The sequence below is a fragment of the Lepidochelys kempii genome, chromosome 1, assembly GCF_965140265.1.
Source record: "Lepidochelys kempii isolate rLepKem1 chromosome 1, rLepKem1.hap2, whole genome shotgun sequence".
NCBI lineage: Eukaryota > Metazoa > Chordata > Testudines > Cheloniidae > Lepidochelys > Lepidochelys kempii.
In genome coordinates, this window is record NC_133256.1 from 328,359,099 (window position 1) to 328,373,263 (window position 14,165).

At 44.5% G+C, this 14,165-nt stretch overlaps 1 protein-coding gene across 20 annotated transcripts in view; it reads right to left on the reverse strand.

The window, feature by feature from the left end:
• Nucleotides 1-14,165, reverse strand: part of MAGI2 (membrane associated guanylate kinase, WW and PDZ domain containing 2) — a 1,187,450-nt gene that overhangs the window by 405,330 nt on the left and 767,955 nt on the right. For all 20 annotated transcript variants that reach the window (XM_073328600.1, XM_073328602.1, XM_073328598.1 and 17 more), the window contains one exon: nt 263-473. In XM_073328600.1, coding sequence (XP_073184701.1) covers nt 263-473 — 211 coding nt within the window. The remainder of the gene's footprint in view (nt 1-262; nt 474-14,165) is intronic.

A 14,165-nucleotide genomic window follows, 5' to 3' on the forward strand; every position in this document is an offset into this window, starting at 1 on the left:
AGAGCTCCATGTTCATTAGCTACCTCCCTTGAAAGCAAATGCTGCTTCTGAACATCAGCCAGTAATCTGGAAAATGGTACAAATTCCTGGCACCAGGCACTGAATGCGGTGTCACTTCCATGACATGCATGATCTTTCTGCTGGTTCAGAGTGGAGGATCTTGGATTGTGCGTTATGTAACATTCCAGTACAAAACAGTTTCCCCTACACAGTTAGACATACTCTTTTTAATAGAAAGAGACAAAAAATATGCAAGACTCACTCAATAAAGTAGACTTCCCCTTTTTCTGTGTAAGCCATTTCCCAATTATCAGGTAATGGGCCCAACTCATCATTCTCTTCAGGTTTTGTTTGCTTTGTTACATCCATATTCTCCTTTGCTTCTTCAGGCTGACTGTACACTGGCGCAGGATAAGGCTGGGAGGAAATCTCACCTGAGGCACCTGTACTCTTCTCTTCATGTTCACTCGATTCTACAAGAGAAGAAAAAAAGACTTTCTTATCCCTGTGTTTGTAACTCATTTACATAACGTGGAGGATTTACTGCATGAAAGTCCGTGAGTAACATTCCAGAAACTTCAAGTCTCCAGACAAAGACAAAGGTTTTATTGGGTTTCCCTCCAAGAATTTTTTTTTTAACCTAAAACAAGAACAGCAACAAAAAAACAAACCAAACCAAACCAAGAAAATAAAGAATCAAACATACAAGGGCAAACACGCTTTTCATCGCACTGCAGGGCTAGTGGGGTTCTGTGGAATGTTTACCGTATCTGAACATCATTGGTTCTACTCCTTAATGGTTCTTGCTTGCTCTCGCCCATGGGTTCTCCCAAATCAACTGCTAGCAGTGATGCGAAGGCAGCCTTTTATCCAGTATTACTAGCTGTCACGGATCCACAGGATCAGTGCTACACCCCCAGCTTTGGGACTGTCCCTTGAAGGAACCTCTTTGATGTGCCTGTCATAAATATAAAGGGAAGGCTAACCACTTTTAAATCCCTCCTGGCCAGAGGAAAAAACCCTTTCACCTGTAAAGGGTTAAGAAGCTAAAGATAACCTCACTTGCACCTGACCGATATGACCAATGAGGAGACAAGATACTTTCAAAGCTGGAGCGGGGTGGCGGGGGGGGGGGGGAAACAAAGGGTTCTCTCTGCTCTCTGTCTGTGTGTTGCTTTTGCCAGGACCAGAGCCGGAATGCAGGTCAGAACTCCTGTACAGGGCTAATAAGCAATCTAGTTAGATATGCGTTAGATTCTGTTTTGTTTAAATGGCTGATAAAATAAGTTGTGCTGAATGGAATGTATATTCCTGTTTTTGTGTCTTTTTGTAACTTAAGGTTTTGCCTAGAGAGATTCTCTATGTTTTGAATCTGATTACCCTGTAAGGTATTTACCATTCTGATTTTACAGAGGTGATTCTTTTACTTTTTCTTCAATTAAAATTCTTCTTTTAAGAACCTGATTGCTTTTTCATTGTTCTTAAGATCCAAGGGTTTGGATCTGTGTTCACCTACGCAAATTGGTGAGGATTTTTATCAAGCCTTCCCCAGGAAAGGGGGTGTAGGGTTTGGGAGGATTTTGGGGGGGAGGGGGTGGAAGATGTTTCCAAGCGGTCTCTTTCCCTGTTATATATTTGTTAGACACTTGGTGTGGCAGCAATAAAGTCCAAGGGAAAACGGTACAATAGTTTGCACCTTGGGGAAGTTTTAACCTAAGATGGTAAAAATAAGCTTAGGGGGTTTTTCAGGCAGGTCCCCACATCTGTACCCTAGAGTTCAGAGTGGGGAAGGAACCTTGACAGTCCCAGATCTGAAGGGACCTCACTTTTTCTTCAGGGCAGGCCACATGGCCTCACCCACTCCTCAGACTGAACCTCTGGGCTTTAGCACTCCTGCTTCACACTGTGAGCTCTGTCCAATGACAGAGAAAGACTCCTGGTGTAGAGTTGTCCACTCTTCAGGGACTAATGCGCTTCATTGAGTATTTATAAGAACACTCAAGCAGTGTTTTCAAAACAATACAATTTATTAGTCAACTGGAACACAGCATAAGAAGTCCTTCGGTCAGAGGTTCTCAAACTGTGGTCTGCAGACCACCAGTGGTCTGTGAGCTCCATTCAGGTGGTCTGCGTATAGTTCCCTCTAAGGTGCACACCTGGGCGGCTGCAGACGAGAGAATGAAGGGCTACCCAGCTAATTAGTGGAGCGGTGCAGGCGTGGCTCCACTAATTAGGTGCCTGGACCCTGGAGAAGACCCACATGTAAGGTGAGGTGGTGGCCTTGGGGAAAATAGGAGGTAGGTGGGAGGGGGCAGTGGTGTGAGAAGAGGGAGAGGGGGGAATTTGGGACGTGCAGGGCTGTGGTGGCCAGATAAAGAGGCGCTTTTCCCCAGTTCCAGGGCTGCGGCTGCCCTGCCTCAGCTCTATGGCTGCTGTGACGGGGAAGAGACCCCGCTCCTTCCAAGTCCAGCTCGGTCGCTGCCGCGGCGGGGGAGAGAGGGAAAGACCCCACTCCTTCCCAGTCCAGCTCGGGGGCTGCTGTGTGTGGGAGAGACCCCCTCATTCCCAATCAAGCTCGGGGGCTGCCACAGCAGGGGAGAGAGGGCACATCTAGCACATTAGAAAGGTAAGACTACTGATATTAAAATACGAGAAGAGTGTCTTCTGCCAGGCAGGCAAGAGATGAGGATTGCTAGCAGTCGTACTGTACCATCTTCTGCCGAGCAGCCATGAGATGTGGATGGCATGCAGTCCTTCTGCACCGACTGCTGCCAGCCAAAGATGTAAAAGATAGATGGAGTGGATCAAAACAAGAAATAGACCAGATTTGTTTTGTACTCATTTGCTTCCCCCCCTCCCCTGTCTAGGGGACTCATTCCTCTAGGTCACACTGCAGTCACTCACAGAGAAGGTGCAGCAAGGTAAATCTAGCCATGTATCAATCAGAGGCCAGGCTAACCTCCTTGTTCCAATAAGAACAATAACCATTTCTTATTGGAACCCTCCGTGAAGTCCTGCCTGAAATACTCCTTGATGTAAAGACACCCCCTTTGTTGATTTTAGCTCCCTGAAGCCAACCCTGTAAGCCGTGTCGTCAGTCGCCCCTCCCTCCGTCAGAGCAATGGCAGACAATCGTTCCGCGCCTTTTTTCTGTGCGGACGCCATACCAAGGCAAGCATGGAGGCCGCTCAGCTCACTTTGGCAATTAGGAGCACATTAAACACCACACGCATTATCCAGCAGTATATGCAGCACCAGAACCTGACAAAGCGATACCGGGCGAGGAGGCGACGTCAGCACGGTCACGTGAGTGATCAGGACATGGACACAGATTTCTCTGAAAGCATGGGCCCTGCCAGTGCATGCATCATGGTGCTAATGGGGCAGGTTCATGCGGTGGAATGCCGACTCTGGGCCCAGGAAACAAGCACAGACTGGTGGGACCGCATAGTGTTGCAGGTCTGGGACGATTCCCAGTGGCTGCAAAACTTTCGCATGCGTAAGGGCACTTTCATGGAACTTTGTGACTGGCTTTCCCCTGCCCTGCAGTGCAAGAATACCAAGATGAGAGCAGCCCTCACAGGTCACAAGCAAGTGGCGATAGCCCTCTGGAAGCTTGCAACGCCAGACAGCTACTGGTCAGTGGGAATCAATTTGGAGTGGGCAAATCTACTGTGGGGGGCTGCTGTGATGCAAGTAGCCAACGCAATCAAAGATTAGCTGATATCAAGGGTAGTGACCCTGGGAAATGTGCAGGTCATAGTGGATGGCTTTGCTGCAATGGGATTCCCTAACTGTGGTGGGGCCATAGATGGAACCCATATCCCTATCTTGGCACCGGAGCACCAAGCTGCCGAGTACATAAACCGCAAGGGGTACTTTTCGATAGTGCTGCAAGCTCTGGTGGATCACAAGGGACGTTTCACCAACATCAATGTGGGATGGCCGGGAAAGGTACATGACGCTCGCATCTTCAGGAACTCTGGTCTGTTTCAAAAGCTGCAGGAAGGGACTTTATTCCCAGACCAGAAAATAACTGTTGGGGATGTTGAAATGCCTATATGTATCCTTGGGGACACAGCCTACCCCTTAATGCCATGGCTCATGAATCCGTACACAGGCAGCCTGGACAGTAGTCAGGAGCTGTTCAACTACAGGCTGAGCAAGTGCAGAATGGTGGTAGAATGTGCATTTGGACGTTTAAAGGCGCGCTGGCGCAGTTTACTGACTCACTTAGACCTCAGCGAAACCAATATTCCCACTGTTATTACTGCTTGCTGTGTGCTCCACAATATCTGTGAGAGTAAGGGGGAGACGTTTATGGCGGGGTGGGAGGTTGAGGCAAATCGCCTGGCTGCTGGTTACGCGCAGCCAGACACCAGGGCGGTTAGAAGAGCACAGGAGGGCGCGGTACGCATCAGAGAAGCTTTGAAAACCAGTTTCATGACTGGCCAGGCTACGGTGTGAAAGTTCTGTTTGTTTCTCCTTGATGAAACCCCCCGCCCCTTGGTTCACTCTACTTCCCTGTAAGCTAACCACCTGCCCCTCCTCCCTTCAATCACCGCTTGCAGAAGCAATAAAGGCATTGTTGCTTCACATTCATGCATTCTTTATTCATTCATCACACAAATAGGGGGATGACTACCAAGGTAGCCCAGGAGAGGTGGTGGAGGAGGGAAGGAAAATGCCACACAGCACTTTAAGCACAGCACTTTAAAAGTTTACAACTTTAAAATTTATTGAATGCCAGCCTTCTTTTTTTTGGGCAATCCTCTGTGGTGGAGTGGCTGGTTGGCCGAAGGCCCCCCCACTGCGTTCTTGGGCGTCTGGGTGTGGAGGCTATGGAACTTGGGGAGGAGGGCGGTTGGTTACAGAGGGGCTGCAGTGGCAGTCTGTGCTCCAGCTGCCTTTGCTGCAGCTCAACCATACACTGGAGAATACTGGTTTGGTCCTCCAGCAGCCTCAGCATTGAATCCTGCCTCCTCTCATCATGCTGCCGCCACATTTGAGCTTCAGCCCTCTCTTCAGCCCGCCACTTACTCTCTTCAGCCCGCCACTTACTCTCTTCAGCCCGCGACCTCTCCTTCCGGTCATTTTGTGCTTCCCTGTACTCTGACATTATTTGCCTCCACGCATTCGTCTGTGCTCTGTCAGTGTGGGAGGACAGCATGAGCTTGGAGAACATTTCATCGTGAGTGCGTTTTTTTTTCTTTCTAAGCTTCACTAGCCTCTGGGAAGGAGAAGATCCTGTGATCATTGAAACACATGCAGCTGGTGGAGAAAAAAAAAGGGACAGCGGTATTTAAAAAGACACATTTTATAAAACAGTGGCTACACTCTTTCAGGGTAATCCTTGCTGTTAACATTACACACATAGCACCATCTCCATTGAAGGAGTCAAACAACACGGCTGGGGTAGTGGTGGCTGAACCCCCTAAAATGACATGCAGCTCATCATAGAAGCGGCATGTTTGGGGCTCTGATCCGGAGCAGCCGTTCGCCTCTCTGGTTTTCTGGTAGGCTTGCCTCAGCTCCTTCAGTTTCACGCGGCACTGCTTCGGGTCCCTGTTATGGCCTCTGTCCTTCATGCCCTGGGAGATTTTGACAAAGGTTTTGGCATTTCAAAAACTGGAACGGAGTTCTGATACCACAGATTCCTCTCCCCAAACAGCGATCAGATCCCGTACCTCCCGTTTGGTCCATGCTGGAGCTCTTTTGCGATTCTGGGACTCCATCATGGTCACCTCTGCTGATGAGCTCTGCATGGTCACCTGCAGCTTGCCACGCTGGCCAAACAGGAAATGAGATTCAAAAGTTCGCGGTTCTTTTCCTGTCTACCTGGCCAGTGCATTTGAGTTGAGAGTGCTGTCCAGAGCGGTCACAATGGAGCACTCTGGGGTAGCTCCCGGAGGCCAATACCATCGAATTGTGTCCACAGTACCCCAAATTCGAGCCGGCAAGGTCGATTTAAGTGCTAATCCACTTGTCAGGGGTGGAGTAAGGAAATCGATTTTAAGAGCCCTTTAAGTCGAAATAAAGGGCATCATTGTGTGGACGGGTGCAGGTTTACATCTATTTAACGCTGCTAAATTCATCCTAAAGTCCTAGTGTAGACCAGGGCTTAATGACTCTTCGTTCCAGCTAGACAAGGAGGTGACACACATGCAATATCTCTTTTTCTGCTCTGAGAGCAAATTTAATCTTCTCCCCCACCCTACTGGGTAGCCAGTATAGCCTGATCTATAGAGTGTATTTTTATTATATTGATTACTTAAGAATCCCCAGTTACCATTTTGAGGGTTGATGGGTTCTTGTCTGCCCTTTTCTATAATACTTTGTGCTAGTAAGCTTTTGCAGCTACATTATCATCACCTTGGAGGACTACTATCATCTCTTTTGATCATATGTGAGGTACAGCTGAAGTGTCTGCCAAGGGAAGGAGGTACTATGGAGGGAAGAATATGACAACAAGGGCACCACTCCCTAAAGTGCCCCTCTACTCAGAAGAGTGACTATTTAAAAATGACACCTTCTCACTCAGCAAATCTGCTCTGTATGTATTCAGAATTATACCTGCTTACTTTAATGACTAACGTAAGCTCGGGTTATTTTTTTTCTCTTAGCTCTGTAGAATCAACTCAGCTGTGAAAGGGATCTGGTTTCTTTTCTGTTTCACACATTATCAACAAAAACTGTTCATTAATTTCCAAAGGCTACCCCACTGTCTTGAGATTATTCCAACTCTAGGAATGAGGCCCAGTTCTGCATCTACATTGTGTTTCTGGAAGTGAAACAATGAGCATGTGAAAAAGAAGGAGTCCATGTGTGAAGTCCTCTTCCATATTTTAGGGGTGGCTTCCTCATTTTAAAACCCTAGCAGCCAGTTTCTACCTTCACCTGAAAGGGCAGCACCAGGATAAGAGTGTATAGAGCAGAAGTGGAAGCATACAGAGGAGTCAACCCGGAACAGTGCACTGTCATAGAATCATCAGGGTTGGGAGGGACCTCAGGAGGTCATCCAGTCCAACCCCCTGCTCAAAGCAGGACCAATCCCCAATTAAATCATCCCAGCCAGGGCTTTGTGAAGCCTGACCTTAAAAACTTCTAAGGAAGGAGATTCCACCACCTCCCTAGGTAGCGCATTCCAGTGTTTCACCACCCTCCTAGTGAAAAAGTTTTTCCTAATATCCAACCTAAATCTCCCCCACTGCAACTTGAGACCATTACTCCTTGTTCTGTCATCTGTTACCACTGAGAACAGTCTAGAACCATCCTCTTTGGAACCCCCTTTCAGGTAGTTGAAAGCAGCTATCAAATCCCCCCTCATTCTTCTCTTCCATAGACTAAACATCCCCAGTTCCCTCAGCCTCTCCTCATAACTCATGTGTTCCAGTCCCCTAATCATTTTTGTTGCCCTCCGCTGGACTCTTTCCAATTTTTCCACATCCTTTCGTGTAGTGTGGGGCCCAAAACTGGACACAGTACTCCAGATGAGGCCTCACCAGTGTCAAATAGAGGGGAACGATCATGTCCCTCGATCTGCTGGCAATGCCCCTACTTATACATCCCCAAATGTCATTGGCCTTCTTGGAGTTCTGAAGTAACTCATATGTGAAATTGCAGAACTGCTAACTGTGCTATGTAATCTATCATTTAAATCAGCTTCTGTACCAGAAGACCGGAAGTTAGCTAATGTGACGCCAATTTTTTAAAAAGGCTCCAGAGGTGATCCTGGCAATTACAGGCTGGTAAGACTAACTAAAGTACTGGGGAAACTAGCTGAAACTATAGTAAAGACCAGAATTGTCAGACACATAGATGAACATGATTTGTTGGGGAAGAGTTAACATATTTTTTTGTAAAGGGAAATCATACCTCACTAATCTACCAGAATTCTTTGAGGGGGTCAACAAGCATGTGGACAAGGGTGATCCAGTGGATATAGTGTACTTAGATTTTCAGAAAGCCTTTGACAAGGTCCTGCACCAAAGGCTCTTAAAAGCAAAGTAAGCTGTCATGGGATAAGAGGGAAGGTCCTCTCATGGATTGTTAACTTGTTAAAAGGTAGGAAACACATGGTAGGAATAAATAAGGATGTTTTCAGAATGCAGAGAGGTAAATAGTTGTGTCCCCCAGGGGTCTGTACTGGGACCAGTACTATTCAACATATTCATAAATTATCTGGAAAAAGGAGTAAACAGTGAGGTGGAAAAATTTTCAGATGATACAAAACTACTCAAGCTAGTTAAGTCCAAAGCAGACTGCAAACAGCTACAAAGGGATCTCACAAAACTGGGTGACTGGGCAACAAAATGGCAGATGAAATTCAATGTTGAGAAATGCAAAGTAATGCACATTGGAAAACATAATGCTAACTATACATATAAAATGATGGGGTCTAAATTAGCTGTTACCACTCAAGAAAGATCTTGGAGTCACAGCGGATAATTATCTGAAACCATCCGCTCAATGTGCAGCAGCAGTCAAAAAAGCTAACAGAATGTTAGGAATCATTAAGAAAGGGATAGATAATAATACAGAAAATATCATATTGCCTCTATATAAATCCATGCTATACCCACATACTGAATACAGTGTGCAGATGTGGTCGCCCATCTCAAAAGAAGATATATTGGAATTGGAAAAGGTTCAGAAAAGGGCAACAAAAACAATTAAGGGTATGAACAGCTTTCGTATGAGGAGTGATTAATAAGACTGAGACTTTTCAGCTTGGAATAGAGATGACTAAGGGGGGAATATGATAGAGGTCTATAAAATCATGATGGGTGTGGAGAAAGTACATAAGGAAGTGTTATTTACTCCCCTTAACAAAAGAACTAGGGGTCACCAAATGAAATTAATGGACAGCAGGTTTAAAACAAACAAAAGGAAATATTTCTTCGCACAGTGCAACCTGTGGAACTCCTTGCCAGAAGATGCTGTGAAGGCCAAGACTATAACAGGGTTAAAAAAATAACTAGATAAATTCATGGAGGATAGGTCTATCAATGACTGTTAGCCAGGATGGGCAGGGATGGTGTCCCTAGCTTCTTCCAGAAGCTGGGAATGGGTGACAGTGGATGGATCACTTGATGATGACCTGTTCTTTTCACTCCCTCTGAAGCACCTGGCATTGGCCACTGTCAGAAGACACATCACTAGGCTAGATGGACCTTTGGTCTGATCCAGTACAGCTGTTCCTATGTTCTTATGAAGCCAAATAGAGAAACTAAGGGCAAACCGTAAGGACTGGGGGGTAACTGAAGCTGTAATTGCCTTCAGAAACTTTAGTTTTGGTGATTATGTGTGAGCCAGATAGATCATAGCTCGATTCTCAGATCACAGGTCTGGCAGTTAGGAAAGCAGTATTGCCAACTCTTGTGATTTTATCTGAAGTATTGTGATATATCATGTTTTTCTTAAAGGCCAAGCTTCTGCAGTCATATGATTAGGTGAGAATCTCAGCTGTCATTAAACAACAACAAAGTTTCCCAGATCTCATCATTGCAGAGAAATACTTGAAAATATGAACCCTAAGGAGTAGAGGGTAGACCCTCACTTGCTATAAATTGTCACATCTCCATTCTAGTCAACAGTGCTATCGTCATTTTACATAATCTCTGCCTCATAAAAACCTCTGCCTCATAAAAACAGAAAACAAATAAAAAGTACTCAATTTGTATTTAATTATTTTTTTAAAAAATCTCATGATTTCTAAGCCGATCTCAATATTTATTGGGGACTGATTGATGAACACATGATTTTGGGAACTCCTCTTGATAAGTGTAAAAATGAGCAATAAAGGTGCTATAATGACATTTTAACAAAATGCATTTCTAAATAGAACTACAGAATGGACTACAGAATGGACATTCCACTCATCTTTGATTTAGAGTCCAGCATTGTATTGCCATTTAATATTACATATTTTGTTGTGTGTATGTATGTTTCAAATGTTTCAGGTAAGCTATATATCACCTTTTCTGATTCTCTTCCTATTGATAAATAATGTTTGACTTAAAAATATAGTTCTGGTGAAAAATGTTTAAGTTCAATAAAATCCAAAACATTACAGCAACTCACTAACAAGGAGGAAAAACCCCCCAAAGACATCTTATAATATCTGCCTTCAAATAATATCTTTGATTTAAAGATTTTGAAAGATTGTTCCATAATATGTGCCCCCAAATACATTTGTCACTAAATAAAATAATTAATTGACTTGATATCAGGTGAAACAGCCTACTGGAGATACTATCTCCAGATGGAAAAGATTATATGGTCCAGTTTTCAAAATATATTCAAAAGCAACTTAGTGCAGTACATCAACAGTGAGTGAGTGCCCTGAGAAGTGGCAGTGGAGGCAATGGGAAAACATCAGCCTCTTATTCCATATGTTAAACATAGCACATTCAAGGGAAAGAAGGAACATTGAGACGGTCTGCATTAAAAATACATTTAAAACCACTGGTTTCAGAGTAACAGCCGTGTTAGTCTGTATTCGCAAAAAGAAAAGGAGTACTTGTGGCACCTTGGAGACTAACCAATTTATTTGAGCATAAGCTTGCATCCGATGAAGTGAGCTGTAGCTCACAAAAGCTTATGCTCAAATAAATTGGTTAGTCTCTAAGGTGCCACAAGTACTCCTTTTCTTTTTATTTAAAACCACTGTAAATGGATATAGTGGATAAATGGAACTAAGTTAGATAATTTTGTTTCATCTACATAGTAATAAACCAAAACAAAGTTTAGCAATAGGCAAATTACTAAATCTGATGAATTACCCTCTGGAAATGTGAAGTGCTAGATTAGTGATACATTTTCTTATGTTTCAAAAATACCCCTAAAATGTCTTATTTGATTATTCCAGAGCTTGATCCTTAACCCAGAGTTGCTACTGGCAGTTCAGATTGTGGTGGTGTTCTTTTATTTATAATCTAACACTTGGAAGCTTCTACCTATGTGAAATGAGCATGCCAGGTTGGGTTTTTATTTTAATGCTGCAGATTATTCATGCAGTAAAGTATAAAACCTTGTACTTTTGGAAGAAAAGAAACAACCCAGCTGCTCAAAGCCATATAGATGGAGAATAAACTAAATGAAATAATATAAAATATTGGTTTTTGAATTGGTTTGTACACCTCTGGAGAAAAAACAGTTATAGCTCTTTTTATGTAGTACTGGTGTCATCATATCTGAGTCAACAATTCCTAGTCCTGCACAGGAACTAATACATCTCTTTTTAAATCGTTCCTATGTAATAAGAAGACAGTGCAGCCAGTGCACTCCCGTGGGATTGTTGCACCTTTTGGCCTGGTTGATGACATCTGGACCTTCGCCTCTTGCTTTGCAATGCAGCCGAGGGCATGCAATAATCCTTCTGAAACACTTTCCTTGTCATGTTTTATTCCTTAATTAATTTGAGCCTGAAAAAAAAATTCCTTTTTGGGGTGAAACTTATAATTGTTGCAATAACTTCCAATTGTCTGGAGGGGAAGATGAATAATACACATAGAATCACAGAAATGAAGGCCTGGAAGGGAGCTCGAGAAGTCATCAAGTCCAGCCCCCTGCACTGTGGCAGGACCAAGTAACCCTAGACCAGGGGTTGGCAACCTGTGGCACGCCTGCCAAAGGTGGCACGTGAGCGGATTTTTACTGGCACACTGCTGCCAGCTGGGGTCCCAGCTGCCGACCCCGCTCAGCCTACTGCCGGCCTGGGTGAACAGAACCCTGGGCTGGCAGCAGGCTGAGCGGGGCCAGCAGCTGGGACCCCGGCTGGCAGGAGCTGGTGGCTGGAACCCCAGCCTGGCGGCGGGCTGTGCTGCTCAGCCCGCCGCCGGTCTGGGGTTCTATCTGCTGGTGCAGTGTATTAAATTTCTCCCCGTAGGAATGTGATACTTGCGGAGCATCAGGACTGGCAGCCGTAAGTAGTACGCTGTAAGTAGCACATTCCTACGGGGAGAAATTTAATACAATACACCCTGGTAGGGAAGGTTGTGCCTCCCCAAACAGCCTGCCCCTTATATATTCTATATGATTCCCTTCCACTTCCCGCCTCCTGACTGCCCCCCTCAGAACCCCTGACCCATCCAACCCCCCCACCACTCCTTGTCTCCTGATGGCCCCCTCCTGGGACCCTCCCACCCCTATCTGCCCCCCCCCCGGGACCCCAACCCCCCCATCCAAGCCCCCCTGCTCCTGTCCCCTGACTGCCCTGACCCCTATCCACAACCCCGACCCCTGACAGGCCCCCAGGACTCCCATGCCTATCCAACCCCCCCTGTTCCCTGTCCCCTTACCATTCTGCTCAGAGCACCAGGACTGGCAGCCAGAAGTAGCATGCCATAAGTAGCATATTCCTATGGGGAGCAATTTAATATACTACACCTGACCCCGCTCAGCCTTTACATGGTCTAAAGTTCTCAAAATATGTTCTCGCACCCCTTATCAAAAATTATACTACAATTAGCTTAAAAACTTGAAAACTTAAAACCTTTGTTTGTACACTACAGTAATGATGAAACAAAACAGTTGTACTTATGTGCCTGTGCTTAATTTGTGTTTTTGATGATTTACATTCTAAAAAAAAATCTCAAATGTCTCTCACCCCAGAAAGGGCATCTTGTACCCCCAGGGGGTGCGTGCACCCCAGGTTAAGAACCACTGCACTAAATTGATAGAATCTGCATTTTAATTTAATTTTAAATGAAGCTTCTTAAACATTTTAAAAACCTTATTTTACATAGAACAATAGTTTAGTTATATAATATAGACTTATAGAGAGAGAGACCTTCTAAAAACGTTAAAATGTATTACTGGCATGTGAAACCTTAAATTAGAGTGAATAAATGAAGACTCAGCACACCACTTCTGAAAGGTTGCCGACCCCTGCTCTAGACCATTCCTGAAGTTATTTGTCCAACTTGATTTGAAAAGCTTCCAATGATGGGGACTCCAGGACCTCCCTTGGAATCCTATTCCAGAGTTTAACTACCCTTATAGTTTAAAAGTTTTTCCTCATATTGAACCTCTACCTCCCTTGCTGCAGATTAAGCCCATTATTTCTTGTCCTGCCTTCAGTGGACACAGAGAACAATTGGTCACTGTCTTCTTTATAACAGCCCTTAACTGTACATATTGGAAGACTTTTCAGGTTAGCCCTCAGTCTTCTTCCCTCAAAACTAAATGCTCCCAGTTTTTTCACCCTTTCCTCATAGGTTAAGTTTTCTAAACCTTTTACCATTTTTGTAGCTCTCCTCTGGACTCTTTCCAATTTGTCCCCATCCTTCCTAAATTGTGGTGCCTAGAATTTGGCACATTACTCCAGCTGGAAACCTCACCAGTGCTGAGTACAGTAGGACAATTACCTTCTGTGTCTTACATACAACATCCTGTTAATACACCCCAAAATCATATTAACCTTTTTTGCAGCTGCATCACATTGATGGCTCATTTTCAGTTTGTGGTCCACTATAACTCCCAGATCTTTTTCAGCAGTACCACCACTGACAGGTCTTCCCCATTTTGTATGTTCCATGACGTTATAAAGGCATGTTTCATATGGAATTTAGAAAAAGGGTAAAAACAGCTTTGGTGAAAAGTGTGGAGCCAGAGGTGGTGGCTAGTAAAGTACTGAATCCTGATGTTGGTTGCTAAGGAGACTGACTTAACTTTTTGTTGATAGGAGTGCGAATTTCCCAACAGTATGCATAAATGCATGCTTTATGAGCAGCACCCACACATACTTTGGACACCCTAAATCCAAATTATAAATTAATATGATGAATAATAACAACAATAATAATTAATATTATGGTAGCAGCTAAGAGTCCCAATCAGGATTAAGGCCTCACTACGATAGGTGTTATGCAAACACAAGCTTATTACCCAAAAGTAACAGAAACAGAGATAGGAGGGAGAAGAGCTACAATATTCCAGTAAATGATTATGGTGCCATTGATAAATGTCCTGTCACTCCTTCTTGGTTCTGTTCACTGAGTCTTCCTGTTCCCCTCTCCCTTTTTCAGGGTGGGTCACTCAGAACTCTGTACACATCCCCCTCCTCTTCTCCCTCTACACCCTATCTCTTGATGACATCCTGGCCACATAGAAGTCAATAGCAAAATCCCCACTGACTTCAACTGGGCCAGGATTTCACCCCT